Raw genomic sequence first — 20,916 nt, 5'->3', positions numbered from 1 at the left:
AAGGATTTTGTGGGTTAGGCACAGGGCCTTGAACTGCACCCTTTGCAGAACAGGCAGCCAATGTAGTGCTCTGATCGCTGGTTTAGCCGTACAGCAGTTCTTGGTGTCAGTAAGAATCCGGGCAGCGGCGTTTTGCACAACCTGTAGCCTAGCTGTAATTTTCTTCGGTGCGCCAAGATACAGGGCGTTTCCGTAGTCCAGTCTGGACAGGATAAGGCCCTGTAAGAGGAGCTTTCTTGACTGGAAAGGGAGCAGGGGGAGGATCTTACGAGTAGTACATAGTAGACCAAAGCAAGTTCCTGCCGTTTTCCTTGCCTGGGTGTTTAGGTTATGATCGAGCCAAATCCCCAAACTTTTGATGTCAGCTTTGGGGGTTGGGGGAGGACCCATGCACGGGGGCCACAAAGACTCCGGACGGAAGTGAGACTGGTTGCCCATCACCATTATCTCCGTTTTGTCGCCGTTGAGTTTTAGGTGGGAAGTGTTCATCCAGCTGACTATGTCCCCCAGGCAGGAGTACAGATCAACGGAGAGATTTTCCTGCCGGCTGAGGGAGACAACCAGCTGGGTGTCATCCGAGTAGGTCAGGAGTTTGATTCCGTACGGGATGACAATTTTTTCAAGGGGCGACATGTATACGTTGAAGAGCGTCCGTCTCAATGACGAGCCCTGAGGCACTCCGCAACGTATAGGGGTTTCCCTAGAAATGAAGTCACCCTCGGCCACCTGGAAAGAGCGGTTGTGGAGATAGGATTTTAGCCAAGACAGGGCAGACCCTGAAATACCAAGGTCTCTAAGCCGCTGAGCCAGGATATAGTGGTTGACGGTGTCGAATGCCGCGCTAAGGTCCAGGAGGATCACTGCCACTGATCCTCCTGTGTCGATGATCTTCCTAGCCTCTTCGACAAACCCCTACCATCGCTGTTTCCGTACCCTGGCCCGGGCGGAAACCTGTCTGTGAAGGTTTTAACAGTTCGTTGGTTTCCAGGTAGTTCGACAGTTGGCCGTTGATACATTTTTCAGCCATCTTGCTGATGCAAGGGAGGAGGGAGATCGGCCTGAAGTTAGACAGATTGCTGGGGTCAAGGTTGGGTTTTTTGATTAAGGCTCTAACTACCGCCTTCTTCCAGCTCGGTGGTACCGTTCCGTTTTTTAGAGAGGTATTTATCAGGTTCACCATTGGCGCAAGGATGGTAGGAGCAACTTGTTTTAAATGTTTAACTGGGGACGGATCATGCGGGGATCCACTTTTGAGAGATTGAAGGATGGGCCATAGGGTATCCTCACTGATGGGAGAGAACATGTCAAGTTCTGTGTTCAACTTCTGGATGTGGAACGGGTGAGGAAGTGGGGTTCCACAGGGGGAAGAGTGGGGAGATGTTGGAGGATGTTTTGTATTTTTTGGTCAAAAAACATGGCTAACTCATTACAGTGATTGTCCGAGAGATTATACGTGCATGTTAGTTCTGGGGTTTTTAAGAGTTTTTTCACGATTTGGAAAGTTTCTCTGGACGAGCAGGATGCCGTGCTGATTTTTTAATTAAAGAAGGCTGTTTGTGCATATTTGAGAGCTTTTTTGTAGTTGAGAAAAGCCCGTTTATAGTCACTTTTGCTGTTAAGATCGAAGTCTTTCCTCCACACTCTTTCAGCTCTCTTGCAGTTTTTCTTTAGGAGGCGGACCTCGTGTGTAAACCACGGAGAGGTGACTTTTTTCCTTAGTTTCAAATACGTTTTTTTGGGGAAGGACGGTGTCTAGGGAGTTTTCGATCCAAGACGTGAACTCTGCGTCTGCTGAATAAGGGTTAGTTTCAAGGTGTGGCCTGGTATGCTCAAGTGCCTGTTTCCATTTGCCAAAGTCAAGTTTGGCCCATGGACGGGAGAGTCTGCCCGGTGCTTGAATGGGAGGAGGAATGGTCCGAATCCGCCAGCTAAAAGGGATAAGCAGGTGGTCGGTCCAGGGCACTGGGATAGGTGCTCCCATTATGAGGTCAGGGAAATTGCAGAAAATAGGATCAAGCAAGTGCCCAAGATTGTGCGTGGGAAGATCATTTTGTAAGTGAAGTTGGTGAGCTGCCAGGTCTAGGATCAGTTCTGTGGCAGTGGCATCTTTACTATTATCGAAGCGGACATTGAGGTCCCCTAAAATTAGTAAATTGGACAGGGTGCTGGCCATGGCCAAGGAGTTCCTAGTATATGGTACCAAGGTACCCAGGGCATTGGTACACCAGGGGTCTCCTTTGGACTGAAGCATGTATTATGCTGCCCAAGGGAGACCACTCAAACTGTGACTAAAGGCCTGCCATTGCAGCCTGTGTAACCTGGTGCTAGCACTACTTACAACAGATATAAGTTTGCTTATATCGGAGGTCACTGCACTTAAAACCTATAAGTCACCCGTACGGCAGGCCTAACAGTCCTGAAGGCAGAGTGGTCACTTCTAAGTTTGAGTGTGTCCCTGCATGAGCGGGACAACCCTAAAACCTTCGGAGTCCATTCTCTCGGGTTGTAAGTGCATCAGCCATTACGATATATAATGTGGCCATGCTTCATTACGTAATGACCATCTCTAAACTGGTTGTAACGAACCCTGTCATGTTTGGTATCAAACATGTTGGAATCATAGAGGTATGAATACATGCACTCTAAAGCTCTTCCAGGAGGCGCTCGGTGCTCCTAGTACCGGACTTCCTGTACCAGACAGCAAGCTAGGGCTGCTGCTGAACAGAGACATCTTTCTGCCCTCCTGCTGCTGAGCCAAGCTTGACCAGGGGAAAGCAGAACACTAGATATCCTGTCACAAGGAGGTGTGACCCTCGCCCAGACAGAGTTTAGTGTATTGGAGTAGGGTGGAGGCGCTTGCCAGCGCCAATGAGACTGCTTCAAAGGTACATTTGCTGCCCTCCTTCCATACTCCAGTTTAAACCAGTTCTGTCGCAAAACTGGACAAAGGAAATGGGAGTTATCCTACCCACTGTCCAGCCCCTTCTCTGGGACGGCCCCTGAATCGTCCCAACCCTTTCCTTTGGGTACTTAAGGGCTTACCTGTGGGAGGGTCCCTATATTTGTCGTGGTACAAGATTCAGATCAATATATAACTTAATCTTCGACCGTCTGGGCACTCTGTACTCCGTTGGACTCTGTTCTGGGCAGCGAGACTGCAACTGGGAAGACTTCTGCTGCTCCTGGTCTTGGTGTCCTGCTCGTCTGCTGCAACATCCATGCCTGTGCTCCATACAGTGTCCTTCCAAGGCCTGTGGATATCCAAGACACTGGAAGGAATCCCCATTAACGTGAAGGAGTCACTTCTCTGTATCTGCAGGCACAGCAACCAGCAACCAGCAACCAAGCCAACCGGTCTGCTCCTCCTGGGCTCCCACGGACTCCGAAAGGCTCAGCAACACATGTGGTGGTTTTTTAACCTCCTCGAGGCCTGCACTGTCTTCTCACAAAGTTTGACGCCAGTAACCCTCGTCGGACCCGCAGGAACCAAACCCCATTGCACCGACTTGTCCTTGCAAAGGCTTGTTGACTCGCTTCCTCCGAGATCTTTGAGCTCCAAATATCCCCAACCTCAAGCATCTCTTGTGACCCAGATCTACGTCCTCCGCGCATCTCTTGGACTGTGGGCCTGCACCTTTGGTGAGCTGCTCGAGGTCCTCTTGCGACTCCAGTGCCTCCGGCCTGTGGGTCCTCTTGAGGGTCTTCTTTGATTCCAGTGGGCTCGCCTGATTGCTCGGGCCCTACTCTGACTCCACTGCTTGTGGTGAGTCACTTGGACCTTGCTGGTCCTGACACTGCACCTTTTTCACTTACCACAGTGTTTGCAGTTGCCAAGGATTGTTGCTGCTCCCGGTGGACACCGACCCCTCAAATCTCAATATCCGAAGTGGGACAGCTCGTGAATGGCTCTTGGTCTTCCACATTGTTGACTCGTCCAAACAGCTGCAGCTCCAAGGTCACGTCAACTCTCCTGCAACACCCGACAGTGGTGGGCATTCGTCTTCCGTGCCACCTGGCCACTCCTGAGTGGCATAGACTCTGCTCCTCGGCTTGTGGGTACTTCTCAACTTGAATCCACCTTTGGGTTCCACCAGACACTTTCACCTTCTGCACCTGGTGGCATCTTCCTGAAGTCCTCCATTCAGTTTGACAGCGGTTTCCGAAGCCACTTCACACCTATGCACCCGGCTTCCCTGGTGTAGGTATCCTGGTTCCTAGGGTATCCACGTGTGGGGAGGCTCTCCAACCTTCTGTCTTTCACGGGGTTTCGTCAGAGTCAACTGGGAAGGTTCCTACTTCTTTAAAATTGCAACCTCGACTTACCCATTGACTTAAATTGAGCATGTAGTCTATTTATTTATTTATTTATTTATTCAAAGTTTTATATAGCGCGAACAAGATCCTTACAGATATCAGAGCGCTTCACAATGAGAGGGTAGGGGCAGTGGGAATGAACAGAGGTAATGGGAGCAATGTAGTAGTCACTAACATGAAAGGATAATAATAAAATACATAAAACATATCAATATACAGTCAGGTGAACAGGTAATAAAACGGCACAAGTCATGTTCCCACTCTGCACATGGCCTCCGTGGGGTTCCTGGGTACTTACCGCGTATGGTTCCTTGGGTCCCCAGCCTTTCTACGTCTTCTAGGTACAGTCTTGACTCGAGTCGCGATTCGCATCCCACTATTTTAGTATATGGTTTGGTCTCTCCTAGCGACCCTTGTGTATTTGTGCTGCTTACCTGTTTTTATTGCAAAGTATTGTGTGCATTGTGTTATAACTCTAGGAGATATTGTAATGTGTTAGTGACTATCTTATAATTCATACATATTTGTATTACTACACTGTGTGGTTCTTTTTCACTTAATCTATACCAATAAGATTACGCTCTTGTAAAACAAGCTGCTTTACACTCCTTCCGGACTAAACTTGAAGGCTGCTCTCCACAGCTACCACTTAGAGAGCTGTCTAACGTTGTCTAAGACCACTAAAATACTCATAAGGGTTGTCTGGATTAATGCCGGGTGCTACACTTACATAAGTGAGCACCATATACTAAGCCAGCCTCCTACACATACAACAAAAGGAGTGTTGCCAGACGTAATCTTGCTGGTTCATAGATTTATTTTTGCCAGAAAGTACTGTACTTGCTCTACAAACCCTGACATGAATCTCCCTGTTTCTGATCCTCTGTGTCTCTATGTAAGCCAGCCGCCTAGAGTTGGGCCTCCACAGTCTCCATTCATTGCTGGTTTTTCATGTGTCTCATACTGAATCTAATGATCTTGCACTCGCACCTCCTTCCTTGTCCCCTTGATACAACCCTGGCAGTTCTATGGTGCATCCCCTTTCAGAGATTTACCTGCAGGGGAAAGGAAAGGATGGTGTGTGAGACTGAGGACAGCAACAATGGTAAACAGAGCAGCTATGGCCCTGGGGGGTGTGGATTCATTTACATCTTAGTAATTACTTGCAGGATAAAGGCTCTGAGTAGGTGCGGTTCATTTTGTGAACAAACAGTGGTTTTCGTAAGTCCCTAGTATATAGTACCTAAAAGGTATTTTAATCGATACATTTCAAATCAGTTATTATGCTTTTTCGAATATTATAGTAAATAGATTGTGACAGTGTATGTGTTCAATTTCATATTCTACAGTGTCTAATCATTGGAATGTTTTTTTAAAATATTTAGTGCGTTCTCTTTGGATTTATCGATTGAGATGCCGTTCAAAATTGAGAGTATTTATTCTTCATCACATATAATTAAATCGAAGGTATGACATTTTACATGTGCTACATGCTTCTTTTCATTATGGCAAAAATAGATACATATGTTTATGCTTAAATAAGTGTTAATGCAATGATGTTATTGCTGTATTAACTGTGCTTCGTTATTAATCAAAAACACAAATAACGATGTTGTAACACACATTTGAACATTTTATTTATTTATTAGTTTTTCAAACAGGAAACAGGAGGTAGAAAAGGGACGTAGGGGGGCATACATACATACATAGGGTAGAACTCTGCAATGCAATGCAATGACAATTAGACATATAGATTGACGCAGAAAAAGCAGCCTCAGCAAGGCACATCTTACAACTCAGTGATGGAAGTTCTGCATAGAGGGATCTCTCCAGCCTTTGTCCAGTTCCAGTAGGAGGGCATTCACGTGCTGGGGCGTCTCCCGGTGCCAGCGGGTCTGTCCCGCATCCGAACCAGTAGCCACTTTCAGCATCTGCAAGTGAAGAGTAAGAGGGGTCCAGATGTCTTTAGGTCTGGAGAGTACCGGCATAGAGTCCCAGCAATTGGACAGTTGTCCTTAGCATTGTGCAGTGTCTCACAGCCAGTCAGCAGTCCTAGGCATAGGACGCCTCCCCCAGTGGATGGCTACCTGTCTTTAAACATTTTGACATCTTGAAAGGCACGTCAATTGATTACATTATATACAAATGTCATTTTGTTGACGACTGTGACTGTTGTAATTTGATATATCTTTTATTGGACCATTTAAATGTTTATTGCGATATAAGATATGCTAGCATACAACAAGTTGAATACTTTGAGTCGCCACACTGTTGCAACTATCATTCTCATGCTCATTATGAGGTAAATATATTTTACTATCATTTCTGTAGGTCATTCTTCCTGTCCATGTGTGTTTGTTGATGTATATGTGTTACAAGATCAGGAAAAGCGACTGTATTTATGTTTAGCTATTAAGAATCTGCTTGTAATCTTCCAAAAACATGTACATTCACATAAGACTGATCATGAAACGTTTTGCACAGGTTAGAGGGCTTTAGTGGTAGCGATGCTAAAGGTATATTTTCCATTCTTTTTCCATATGAAAGTTTTCTTTGTGTAGCAGCAACAAATGTTGGAGAGATGTATATCAAATGAAACGGTAAAAATGGAAGCAGTGTTTATATTACCCTTGGTTTCGTGCCAGTTTGTCCCGTCCAAATATATTAATTGGGCTGACTAACCGAAATTCAGCATTGCGTTGGAATCTGATGGGCTGATAACTTTTAGCTTTGGCAGTCATTATTTAATTCAACCAATTTCCAAACGAATATGCGATTATAAACGGTTTAGTTCCATGTTTAAGGAGCTAACGGCCAGATTCATCAATGTGAAGTTTTGTGAGCCTGAAATAGCGATTCATAAGGAATCGCTATTCCAGACTCACAAAACGGGATTCATGTAGGATTCGCAATATTTTTTGCGAGTCCTACGGATTCCTTATTTGCGATTAGCTAATTGCTAATCGCAAATAAGGAATAACTCCCCATTCATTCCTATGGGCCTGAAGGCCCATAGGAATGCATGGGGAGTCATTCCTTATTTGCGATTAGCAATTAGCTAATCGCAAATGAGATTGCGATTTCAAGGGTGCAGGGGTGTCCAAAGGACACCCTGTAACACCCCTGAAATGTTAAATTACACAGATGTTACACACACACATGTCCAAAGGACATGTGTGTGTAACATGCAACTTAGAAAAATGCTTTTAAAAGCATTTTTCTAAGTTTTCGCTATTTACCACGAGGTTTGACCTCGCGGTAAATAGCGGCCCAAAATTGCGAAATCGCAATTTTTAAATGTTTCAAGAATAGCATTTAAGGAATCTCTAATAGAGATTCCTTAAATTCTATCCTCGCAAATTTGCGAGTTCTTAAATAGAGACTTTTGCATTTGGGATGATGAATCCCAAAAGCAAAAATTGCACTTGCAAAGGGCCAGATTCTCAGAATCTGGCCCTTTGCGAGCGCAATTATGCTTGATGAATCAGGCTGTATTACATTTGTTAGGTCAGGGGTAAAGCCCGCAACTTACTTCAGCATGACCGGGAAGACCGGGAAGACCTGTTCAGATGGGTGGGGTTTGAAAGAATTCTACAGGTATGGGCAATGCTGGAAGGCTTTTAAAACTAGAATTGTTTAGAGATAATCTGAGTCAGAAATAAGTTAGATATCTGTAGGAAAGTAGGATCTGCTTTCATGGTTACTCCCACGTTTTGCTTGGTGTCAGTATGTTTTGGACCTATTCTGACTGGGATCCTGCTAATCGGGAACCCAGTCATTGTGTTTTCTCCCTAAATTGACCATGGTAAGTACTTTTGTACATCCACAATTGGCTACTGGTGTACCCTTGTAAGTCCTGAGTATCCATTAGTAAGATACCCAGGGCATAGGTACACTGGGGGTCTTCCATGGGCTGTAGCATGTATTTTACCATCCACGGGAGTCCACTCAAATTGTGACTACAGGCCTGCTATTGCAGCCTGTGTAATTTTGTGCTTGCACCTTTCACTACAGATATAAGTTTCCTTATATCTGAGGTCACTAGACCTAAAATCTATAAGTCACCCCTATGCGGCCTCTCCAGTCCTGAGGGCAGGGTGCTTGGTTATAAGTGTGCGGGTGCCCCTGCATCAGCAGCACACCTCTACATAACTCAGAGTTGAATCTCCAGGCTTTGTAAGTATGTCAGCCATTTTAATAGATATAGTTGACATCAGTCATTACGAGATGTCTAGCTATATAGTGGTTACACCGAACCTAGTCCTGTTTGGTGTCAAATATGTTGGAATCATATACCAACACCGATTCCAGTGGTGGAAGTATAATTCTATGTACTGGGGGGGGGGGGGGGGGGCTCCATTGGGGTCCCCCCTCTAATCCATGTAAAAACTTTTCAGGGTCTGACAGCAAGCTAGTGCTGCTGCTGACCACAGACACAATTCTGCCCTCCTGCTGCTTTATACGTTTTGAGGGAGGGATAAGTGAAGGATCACCACTGTGGTTGGACCGTGAGGGCGGGGAACACCAACACCAGGTACGGAGTTTATAGCCCATTACGTCAAGGTAGGGATCCCGCCCCTCTCAATGGCCGCCCAATCAATCAATCAACAATTTGTAAAGCGCGCTACTCACCCAGTAGGGTCTGAAGGCGTTGGGGGAGGGGATCGTTACTGCTCAAAAATCCAGGTCTTGAGTTGTTTCCTGAAGGAGAGGTGGTCCTGGGTCAGTCGTAGGTGGATGGGGAGGGAGTTCCATGTCTTGGCCGCCAGGTAGGAGAAGGGTCTTCCTCCAGCGTTGGCTCTGCGAATGCGTTGTACGGCGGCGAGGGCGAGGCTGGCTGATCGTAGCTGGCGTGTGGGTGTGTAGAAGGTGAGGCGGCTGTTGAGGTACTTCGGGCCCATGTCGTGGAGAGCCTTGTGTGCGTGTGTGAGGAGTCTAAACGTGATCCTCTTGTTGACGGGGAGCCAGTGCAGGTCTCTCAGATGGGTAGAGATGTGGCTGCGGCGAGGGACGTCCAGGATGAGTCGTGCTGAGGCGTTCTGTATGCGCTGGAGTCTTTTCTGTAGTTTGGCAGTGATTCCCGTGTAGAGGGCGTTCCCGTAGTCCAGTCGGCTGGTGACGAGTGCCTGGGTGACTGTCTTCCTGGTTTCGGTGGGGATCCATCGGAAGATCTTACGGAGCATGCGCAGGGTGTTAATGCACGATGACGATACAGCGTTGACTTGTCTGGTCATCGAGAGGGAGGAGTCCAGGATGAAGCCCAGGTTATGTGCGTGGTCTGTTGGCTTGGGGGTGGTGCCCAGGGCAGGGGGCCACCAGGAGTCGTCCCAGGCGGAGGGCGATGATCCTAGGATGAGGACCTCCGTCTTGTCTGAGTTCAGTTTCAGGCGGCTGTTCTTCATCCACTCGGTGACGTCTTTCATCCCTTCGTGTAGGCTGGCTCTGGCGGTGGCGGGGTCGTTGGTGAGGGAGAGGATCAGCTGGGTGTCGTCAGTGTAGGAGATGATGTTAAGGTTGTGTTGGCGTGCGATGGCTGCGAGGGGGCTCTTGTAGACGTTGAAGAGGGTGGGGCTGAGTGAGGATCCTTGTGGTACGCCGCAGATGACTTCGGTGGCCACAGATCTGAACCGGGGGAGGCGGACTCTCTGGGTTCTTCCGGGAGGAGCGAGATGATCCACTCCAGTGCCTTCCCATGGATTCCGATGTTGCTGAGGCGCTGTACTAGGGTGCGGTGGCAGACGGTGTCGAATGCTGCAGAGAGGTCCAGGAGGATGAGGGCCGCTGTTTCCCTGTTGTCGAGCAGGGATCTGATGTCGTCGGTGGCTGCGATGAGGGTGGTCTCGGTGCTGTGGTTGGCTCGGAAGCCGGACTGCGAAGGGTCGAGGGATCCGTTTGTCTCGAGGAAGGTGGCAAGCTGTTTGTTGACGGTCTTCTCGATGACTTTGGCAGGAAAAGGGAGGAGCGAGATGGGGCGGAAGTTCTTGAGGTCGGTGGGGTCCGCTGTCGGTTTCTTCAGGAGGGCGCTGAGCTCAGCGTGCTTCCAGCTCTCCGGGAAGGTGGCGGTGCTGAAGGAGATGTTGATGATGTCCTGGAGTTGGGGTGCGATGATGGAGTCGGCCTTGTTGAAGACGTGGTGGGGGCAGGGGTCAGTTGGTGATCCAGAGTGGATGGTGTTCATCGTGCGGGTGGTGTCTTCGGTGCTGACCGGGGTCCAGTTGCAGAGGGTGGTGGTGGGGCTCGTTGGTTCGGTGGTTGAATGCGTGGTCTGTGCGCCGAAGCTGTTGTGTATGTCCACAGCACAGATCCCCGACCCCAATCACCTTCAATGCATCCTTCTCAACACCCGATCAGTCCACAGACATGCCATTGACCTTTGGAATCTACTAGACACCATTTCTCCGGACATCGCCTTCCTGACGGAAACATGGATGAATGCTTCCTCCGCACCTGACATCACCATTGCCATCCCTGAAGACTATAAGATCACTCGCAAAGACCGTACCAGCCACACAGGAGGAGGAATCGCTATCGTCCATAAGAAATCAATCCGCATCTCAACCAGCTCTGACGCCAACCTCGCCAACTCCGAACACCTCCACTTCCAGATCCACATCGACCCCAAAACCACACTCAGAGGCACCCTCCTCTACAGACCACCAGGACCCCGCGCAAAATTCAGTGAAGACATCACAGACTTCATCACCCCACACGCGCTCCCCTCCAAAGACTACATCCTTTTGGGAGACCTCAACTTTCACCTTGAAAAGAGCTACGACCGCAACACCACCACCCTCTTGGACAACCTCGCCAACCTCGGACTTAAACAACTAGTCACTTCCCCCACCCACATCGCAGGTCACACACTCGACCCCATCTTCACCTCCAGCAATCATGTCTCTTTCAGCCACACTACGGATCTCCTCTGGACTGACCACAGCTGCGTTCACTTCACCTACAACAAACCAAAACCCAACATCCACCTCCAACCTACCCTGCAAAGAAACTGGAACAAAATCACCACGGACCAAATCTCCGCATCGCTCCTTCGAAACTCCCCAGCCCTCTCTTCTAACGCTAACGAAGCCGCCGCCAACCTCACCCTATGGTTATCCAACACCGCCGACACCTTAGCTCCACTGAAAAAACGTCAAAGTAAACCTGGCAGCAAGAAGGCCTCATGGTTCAACGATGATCTCAAGAAGTCCAAGAAACTCTGCCGTTCCCTTGAAAAGGCCTGGAAAAAATACCCAACCACCAGCACCAAGGACGCCTTCAAAAGCGCCACCCGCACTCACCACCAACTGATCCGAAAAGCCAAGAAAACAGCATTCAAGGATCGACTTGACAACAACGCTCACAACAGCAAGGAACTTTTCAACATCGTCAAGGAATTTTCCAATCCCTCGGCCAACTCCAACGACATCACCCCCTCTCAAACCCTCTGCGACTCCCTAGCCTCTTTTTTCCACAACAAGATTGCAGACATCCACAACAGCTTTGACAACCAACCCGGAAACCAAACCACCCTACCATCTGCTGACCATCTTCCCCCCGTGAACACCCTTAACGCCTGGAACCCAATCTCCACTGAGGACACCATCCGCCTGATGAATTCCATCCACTCAGGATCCCCCACAGACCCATGCCCTCACCACATCTTCAACAAAGCAGACTCCGTCATAGCACCGCACCTCCGAGACGTCATCAACTGCTCCTTCAACTCCGCTACCTTCCCAGAAGACTGGAAACACGCTGAACTCACCGCCCTTCTGAAAAAACCAACAGCGGACCCCACCGAACTCAAAAATTACCGCCCCATCTCGCTTCTTCCATTCCCGGCCAAAGTCATCGAGAAAGCCGTCAACAACCAGCTCGCCGCCTTCCTCGAAGCCAACAAATCCCTCGACCCCTCACAATCTGGCTTCCGAGCAAAACACAGCACTGAGACCGCCCTCATCGCAGCAACAGACGACATTCGAACTCTACTGGACAATGGAGACACAGTCGCCCTCATCCTCCTCGACCTCTCTGCAGCATTCAATACAGTCTGCCACAGCACCCTTCTACAACGCCTCAATAACATCGGAATTCAAGGAAAAGCACTTGAATGGATCACCTCGTTCCTCACCGGAAGAACCCAGAGAGTCCGCCTTCCTCCATTCAAGTCCGAGGCCTCTGAAGTCATCTGCGGCGTACCTCAAGGATCCTCACTCAGTCCCACCCTCTTCAACGTATACATGAGCCCCCTCGCGGCCATCGCACGCCAACACAACCTCAACATCATCTCTTACGCGGACGACACTCAACTGATCCTTTCTCTCACCAATGACCCCAGCACCGCCAAAACTAACCTACACGAAGGAATGAAAGAAGTTGCCGAATGGATGAAACAAAGCCGTCTGAAACTGAACTCAGACAAAACAGAAGTCCTCATCTTAGGTACATCCCCCTCTGCTTGGGACGACTCCTGGTGGCCGGAAGCCCTCGGAAAAGCACCCATCCCGACAGACCACGCACGGAACCTTGGCGTCATCCTGGATTCTTCACTCTCAATGAACAGACAAGTCAGCGCCGTATCCTCTTCCTGCTTCAACATTCTTCGCATGCTCAGAAAAACATTTCGCTGGATCCCCTCCGAAACAAGGAAAACAGTCACCCACGCTCTGGTCACGAGCCGACTGGACTACGGAAACACCCTCTACGCAGGTACCACCGCTAAACTCCAGAAGAAACTCCAACGAATCCAAAACGCCTCAGCCAGGCTCATATTAGACATCCCACGCAACGAACACATCTCTGGTCACCTTAAAGACCTCCACTGGCTACCCGTCAGTAAGAGAATCACTTTCCGACTGCTTACCCACGCACACAAATCACTCTACGACATCGGACCAGATTGCCTCAACTCTCGACTGTCCTTCTACACCCCCTCCCGCCAACTACGTTCTTCCAGCCAAGCCCTCGCCACTGTACCTCGCATCAACAAGACCACCATGGGAGGCAGATCCTTTTCATACCTGGCTGCTAAAACATGGAACTCACTCCCCGCTTACCTTCGCCTCACCCAGAACCACCTAGCGTTCAGAAAGCAGCTTAAAACGTGGATATTCGACAAATAATCCTCCTCCCCTTCCTAAGCGCCTTGAAACCCTCTGGGTATGTAGTGCGCTATACAAATTTTTTGACTTGACTTGACTTGACTATGTCGGCGATCTTGCGGTGGAAGAAGGTGGCGAGTGAGTCGCAGAGGTCTTGCGAGGGTGTGATGTCGTTGTTTCCGGCGTTGGGGTTGGAGAACTCTTTGACGATGCTGAAGAGTTCCTTGCTGTTGTGGGTGTTGTTGTCCAGTCGTTCTTTGAATGTTGTCCTTTTGGTGGTGCGGATCAGCTGGTGGTGTTTGCGGGTGGCGTTTTTGAGTGCAGTCATGTTTTCTGTGGTCTGGTCGTGGCGCCAGGCTTTTTCAAGGGTGCAGCAGTTTTTCTTGAATGTTTTGAGTTTGTCGGTGAACCAGGAGGCTTTCTTGCTGCCGGGTCTGCTGGGAGGGTTCTTCAGTGGTGCGAGGTTGTCGGCGCAGTTGGTGAGCCACTGTGTGAAGGTGCGGGCTGCTTCATGGGGGTTCGTTGTGTTGGCGGGGGGATTCTGGCTGAGGGAGGTGACGAGCTGGTCGGCGGTGGTCTTGCTCCAGCTCCTGCGAGGAACCTGTTGGTGGTGGGTCGTGGTTCTTCTGAAGCTGAAGTGGACGCAGCTGTGATCCGTCCAATGGAGTCCGGTGGAGTGTCTGAAGGAGATGTGCTTGCTGGAGGAGAAGACAGCGAGGAATCAACCACCCTTCGTCCGGCCCCCCGGAGTCGGTCACGCACCTGTTTGAGCCACGAACCTCTGGGTCCGTGGCTGGGCGATGCGGGGGGAAAGCCTCCTGGCTCTTTGGTTGTCAGTCCCAAGTCGGGTGTTGATTCTGCAGCAGTTATCCTTCTCTCCTCCAGTTCCGCCTCTTGCTGGGTCGGTCCACTGGCGTCTTCCTCGCTCTACTCGACGACTTCCTGGTTGGGAGTCCACCTCCTTCAGACGGACGAATCCTCTAGCGCGTTGTTTCTAGGGGCGGAGCTTGGCAGTGGGCTGGCCTCAGTGTTAAAGGGCCAGAAGCCAGGGATATCTGATGTTCCCGGATCGTGATCGGTAGTCTCAATGTCCGGGAGCTGTAAAAAAGCAAAGGGCTTTAGAACAGGTAAGTTCCTGGAGTGTCCCACTGGGTCGGGAAGGGGAAAATCCTGACAGGATGCTTGCCAGTGCGTCCAGACCGCTTTGGAGGACACATTTGGTGCCCTCCTTGCATACACCAGTTTGAGCCACTACTCCGGCTTGAAACTGGATAAAGGATATGGGTGTATCCTCCCCTCTATCCACCCCCTCCTCTGGGAGGGACCTCTGAGTTGTTCCAACCCTTTCCTTAAGGTACCTAAGGGCTTAACTGTGGGTGGTTCCTTAGATTCATTGTGGGACAAGATTCAAGCCTAAAACCACGTCACCCTTTGACCTTTTGGGCACTTGGACGTTGCTAGACTTTGCCTGGAACCGAGACTGCACCAAGGAAGACTCCTGCTGCTTCTGGTCTTTCAGTTCTGCAGGTCTTCTTCGTCGTCTGTGTCTGTACTTCTTCCAATTTTTTCGACAGACCTGTGGGCATCAAGGACACCTGAAGTAATCTCTCTTTGAGTGAAGGAGTCAAACACCTGCATCTGCAGGCACCGCAACAAACCTGACTGGTCAGCTTCTGCTGTCGTCCTATGGACTTCATGAGGCTCAGCAACACAGGTGGTGGTTCTGCAACTCCCTTGAGGCCTGACTTGTCTTCTCTGCAATTTTGAGGCCAGTATTCCTCATCGGAACCACAGGGACCAAACCCCTGTGCTCCACATTGACTTGCCATTGCCAAGGTTTGTTGGCTATACACTCCAAGATATTCGGGCTACAAGAATGCCTAGCCTTCAGCATCTCTTTCCTCTAAGATCTGATCCTCACCGCATCCTCTGCACGTTAGGCCTTCATTCTAGGTGAGCTGCTCGAGGCCCTCTTGCAAATCCTGTGGGTCCTCCTGAGGCTCTTCTACTGCTTCAGTGGGCTCCCCTGCTTGCTCTGGGCCTCTTCTGACTCCCCTGCTGTTGGTGAATTCCTTGGACCTTGCTGGTCCCAAAGTTGCTCCTTCTTCGTTCGCCACACCAGTTACGGCTGTAAGATATGTAGTAATATGCTTGATTGTTGCTTTATTGAACTTACCCTCCTTTGGGGAGGTATGTGCACGTTTTTGGGTGGCTTTAAACCAGTTATATTGTTGTAATTTTCTCTGATCGTGTGGGAAAGTCTGTTGCATATGCGATAGGGGAGTCTCCCTGATTATTCATTTTTCTAATTCTTTCTTTCAACCTAACATATCTGATAGAGATATCTAGCCACTTATGATCCGGAAGATTTTTCTTAGCAGTACCCCTGTGCGCTAGTGGGTCGCGCCGGTCAACTCTGCATTACGGCGATGGTTAGCGTATTCGCCGTTGTAACGTCCGCATCGTCAAAATAACCGTCAATGTAACCGCCACTCCAGCGCGCTGATGTCAGTTCTTTTCTTTCCGCGCCTGCGTGGTGGACCATGCAGTGTGGCGCATGTGGGCTCTGAAGTGGAACCTGAAGTTCCAATGGGCATATCATTGAAGAAATTTCACTGACCCAGTTCAGATATCAGAGGGCACTGCAAAAGATCTGCAGTTGTTCTTTACAGACAGACTGTCACCTGTGTCCACTTCATGGGTACACCTGGTGGTTTGACTGGTGCTAGAGACAGCATGTGTTGGAACTGATTGAGAACCTTCCTGCAATCAGCTTGCTGCTGGTCAGTGAGGCTGACTGCCAAGGCTGACTCATCAACAGGGTCTGAGAGAGGAGATCATGGAGAGGGTCACTGTCTTCCTCCTGTCCCTCATATGTGGCCATGAGCAAGCTAATGTCAGCCCTGCCTACAAAAGTTTTTTAAGCAAATCACATGAAGTATACTTTGGGGACTTCTGGGAGTACCAAGGTCCACCAAGTTAGTGGAATGGAATGGAATGGAAAGACGATTTATAGAGCGCAATAGTTACCCTGAGGCGTCCTAGCGCTGACAGACACTGTGAGCGAAAGAGGTGGACCAGAAACCTAGTTGGGTTGTGAAAAAAGAAGGGTCTTCAGTAGTTTACGGAAGGCCAGTAGGCTGGGTTCTGCACACAGGTAGAGGGGGAGGGAGTTCCAGAGCCTGGATGCATTATACGAGAAGGCACCGCCTCCACATCTAGCCTTCTTGATCTTGGGGACCGTCAGTAAAAATGAGGTCGATGATCTAAGCTGCCTAGCGGGAGAATATGGGGTCGCCAGGGAGCGATTGATGGGCGGGTCAGTTTCCCATATTACTTGGTGGATGGTGCATAAAGATTTGAATTCGATTCTTCGTCGGATTGGTAGCCAATGTAGGCTCCTTAATCCATCCCTAGCTGATGTTCGGCGGGGAATTTGGAGCAGTGTGCGGGCCGCACAGTTCTGCACAATCTGCAGTGTTTTCAGGGTAGACTGGGGGGCACCCAAATACAGGGCTTTTCCGAACTCCAGTCTGGACAGGATAAGTCCCTGGATCATGATCTTCCTGGCCTCAGGCAGTAACACGCGAAGAATCTTCCGTAGGACTCTGGATAGGCCAAAGCAAGTTGCTGAGAGTTTTGAGGCTTGGGCGTTGAAATTGAGAGCTTTATCGAGCCAGATGCCCAGGCTCTTGGTTTCATCTTTGGGCAGCGGGGGGGAACCTAATGAGGAGGGCCAAAGAAGCTTGAGAGCCAGGGGGAGGGGTTGCCCAGAAGCATTAGCTCGGTCTTGTCGCTGTTTAGTTTAAGATGTGACATGGTCATCCAGTTGGAGACCTCCTCCAGGCATGTTATCAGATTGCCGGGGTAGGATTCCAACTGGTTGAGGGACACCACCAGCTGGGTGTCGTCCGCGTAAGTGATGATTCATACTCCAAACGGCCGGACGACCCCCGCTAGTGGCTCCATATAAACATTAAACAGTGTCGGGCTTAATGAGGAGCCCTGGGGGACACCACAGACAAGAGGTTTGCTCGGTGAAGTAAAGTCGCCCTCGAACACTTGAAAGGAGCGGTCGTAGAGAAAAGATTCTAACCAGGATCTGGCCTTACCCGACACTCCGATGTTAGTCAGTCGTGACAATAGTGTGCTGTGGTTGACATTGTGGAAGGTGGCACTTAGGTCCAGGAGGATTATGGCTGCTGAGCCCCCCTGTCCATGATCATCCGTGCCTCCTCCGTCACTTCCAACAGGGCGGTTTTGGTCCCATGTTTGGGCCGAAAACCTGTTTGTGAGTCATCGAGCAGGTGGTTAGCTTCAATGTACTCCATTAGTGCAGAGTTGACATGTTTTTCCAGCACTTTGCTTGCCCAGGGTAGGAGGGAAATTGGACGGTAATTTTTAGGATCAGTTTGGTAGAGGCTAGGTTTTTTTTAGGAGAGCCTTGACCATCGCCTGTTTCCAGGGAGGTGGGACTGAGCCTGCAGTTATGGAGGTATTGAGTAAGTTCAGTAATGTTGGAAGGATGTTATCATTTACCATCTCCAAGGTTCGCGGCGGGGCCGGGTCCTTGGGTGAGCCTGATTTTACCTGAGGGGCAATAAGGTTGAGTGTAGCCATATTGATCTGAGGAAAGACCTGCAAGGAGTGGGTGGAATGAACCTCGGGAATGAAAGAGGTCTCTCCCTGCGAAGAAGCAGGGTGGGTTGGGAAAGAAGAATATATCAATTGGATTTTTTCAGAGAAATAGTTAGCTAGGTCATTACAGCGGGATTGTGCATTCTGAGGATTAGGGGGCGGTTCTCGCCGTTTTAGGAGAGTCTTTGCAATCTTGTATATTTCTTTGGGTTTAGAAGCGGCAAGAGTAATTTCCTCCACAAAAAAGATGGCGTGAGCGGCTTTGTTCTCCATTTTGTAGGACCTGATCGAGTCTCTATAAATGACTTTGCTGGCAGGAGAGAAATCCAGTCTCCACCTCCTTTCTAGACGCCTACATTTGCTCTTAAGTTCCGGCACTTCGGGAGAGTACCAGGGGGCAGTTTTTGTGGTCCGCTTTGCCTCCATCCTCCTCAGAGGGAGAACCGAGTCTAGGGAACTAGTGATCCACCTGTTGAAGTCCTCATTTGCTAAGATAGGGTCAGGGTTGGTGGGAGGTCTGGTTTTGTCCAGAGTGGATTGCCATTTATTTATTTATTTATTTATTTATTGAATTTATTGAGCGCGACAGCTACCCATAAGGGTTTCCCGGCGTTGAAAGGCAGAGACACAAGACACCAGGCAGAAGATTTAGAGATCAAAAAGCCAGGTTTTCACCGCTCTCCGAAATCGCATATGACAGTTTTCCATCCGAATGGCCAAGGGAAGTGAGTTCCACAGTCTGGGTCCTAAGTTCGCAAAGGAACCACCGCCCATTCTGGTAAGTCTAAACTTCGGTACATTGAAGAGATGATGGGATGAGGAACGAAGTGAGCAAGCAGGAAGATAAGGGCTAACAAGGGCCTGAAGGTAAAGGGAAGCTGATCCGATTTTAATCTTATGCATAAAGCTCAATGCTTTAAACTTTATCCGGTTTTCAACACGGAGCCAATGCAGCTCCCTCAGGTGTTCTGTAATATGGTCACGCTTCCGACAGCCACAGAGAAGCCGAGCCGCAGCATTTTGTACCAGCTGAAGGCGCCGTGTGACGGCCTTGGCAGACCCCAGGTAGAGCACGTTGCCGTAATCCAACCTAGATGTTACCAAGGCATTCACAACGGATTTCTGGGTGTTATCGGGGAGTATCCAAAAGATTTTACGCAGCCATCGTAAGATGGAAAAACAGGTGGCTGCGACTTTGTTGACCTGATCTTTCATGGATAGTCCTTTATCGATAATTACTCCCAGATTTCGCACTTGTTCAGACGGAGTTGGTAAGGGACCTATGGCAGTAGGCCAATGTCTTAGGTTCCAGAGGTCGGGTTTATTTCCAAGGACCAAAACCTCAGTCTTTCCGCCATTTAACTTGAGCAGGTTGCGATTCATCCATCCAGATATTTCGCTAAGGCCAGCTTGCAGAGGAGAAGGAACAGTGGGATCTATTTGAGATAGTGAAAAAACAATTTGTGAATCATCAGAATAGGTATAAAGGTTTAATCCAGAACATTGTGCAACATAAGCCAAAGGTGTAACATATAAATTAAAAAGAAGATGACTAAGGATTGACCCCTGGGGTACACCATGAGGGGAGGAATAACTTTAGAAGAGGATGACTTAGAAAAGATTTGGAAGGTGCGATCAGACAAAAAGGATGCAAGCCAGTCCAAGGCTTTATTACCAATGCCGATGGCAGCAAGGGATTTGAGAAGGATACTGTGTAACACAGTATCAAAAGCTGCGCTCAGATCAAGTAAAATCAACGCAACTGTTTCTCCTCGATCCAAGAGCAAGCGCAGATTGTCTGTGACGCCCAAAAGGGTCGTCTCCGTAGAGAAGCCAGGGCGAAATCCGGACTGGGATGGATGTAAAAGGCTGTTGTCTGTTAGAAATTTTGAAAAATGTACATGGATATGTCGTTCCAAAATTTTCGAGAATGCCGGTAACAGGCAAATGGGTCGGTAATTAGCGGTCACCTTAGGATCCGCCAACGGCTTCTTCAAGAGCGGGGGGTGACCATAGCATGCTTCCAAGAACTGGGAACAGTTGCAGTATCCAACGAATGATTGAACATTTTACAAATTGTGGAAAGATGTGAAGAATTCAAGGAACGTAGTATCGGGGCGGGCAAAGGGTCCAGCGGTGAGCCTGACTTTACTTTGCTCAATGTTTCCGAAAGAGTTACAGGGCAAAGACAACAATTGAGGCCAGGATGTCACCAATGAGTTGGCATCCTCTTCCCTAGCCTGAGGAGAAATCGTAGAATTATTTATATTGCTTTGAGCAAAAATGTCCTGATGTATATTGACGATTTTGGAAATAAAATACTGGGCAAGCTCATCGCAATTAGTGCTAGATAACGGAGGAACTATTGCCGTAGTCTGTGAACCAGCAAGCTCCCTCACCACATTAAACAGAGTTTTTGATTTATTCATTGCTTCATTAATAGTTTTATTGATGTGAATAGCCCTTGTTGTGGCACAAGCCTTATGATAACATTCAGCTCTGCTTTATAAGCAGTGCCAGATATGAGAGAATAATCTTTTCTCCATAAACGTTCTAATTTCTTACATTTAGATTTGTGCATGCGGAGTGTCTCATTATACCATGGAGCGGGGGCTTTATGGATAATCCCTCTCTTATGGGTAGTGGGAAGACAGGTATTTATGGCTTCAAGGAGCCAACCATTTGCAGCACTGGCCGTCATATATGGGTGTGACACTTAACATGGACACTATTAGAAAAGATTGGATCTAAAAGGTGTCCACCCCTATGGGTGGGACCCTTTTTATGTAAAATAAGATTCATGGAAGCAAGGTCCGCAATGAGGTTGCAGGCCAAACTATCCTTAGGATCATCCAAATGTACATTC

The 20,916-nt window shown here is 48.9% G+C and overlaps 1 protein-coding gene across 3 annotated transcripts in view; it reads left to right on the top strand.

Moving 5' to 3' along the window:
• PARP4 (poly(ADP-ribose) polymerase family member 4) overlaps positions 1 to 20,916 on the top strand; it is a 1,988,214-nt gene that overhangs the window by 689,186 nt on the left and 1,278,112 nt on the right. For all 3 annotated transcript variants that reach the window (XM_086935217.1, XM_086935220.1, XM_086935219.1), the window contains exon 21: positions 5,700 to 5,781. In XM_086935217.1, the coding sequence (XP_086791343.1) occupies positions 5,700 to 5,781 (82 nt within the window). The remainder of the gene's footprint in view (positions 1 to 5,699; positions 5,782 to 20,916) is intronic.

The sequence above is a fragment of the Lissotriton vulgaris genome, chromosome 8, assembly GCF_964263255.1.
Source record: "Lissotriton vulgaris chromosome 8, aLisVul1.2, whole genome shotgun sequence".
Taxonomy (NCBI): Eukaryota; Metazoa; Chordata; class Amphibia; order Caudata; family Salamandridae; genus Lissotriton; species Lissotriton vulgaris.
The sequence above is the reverse complement of the archived record's forward strand: the minus strand, read 5'-3'. Positions and strand labels throughout refer to the sequence as shown.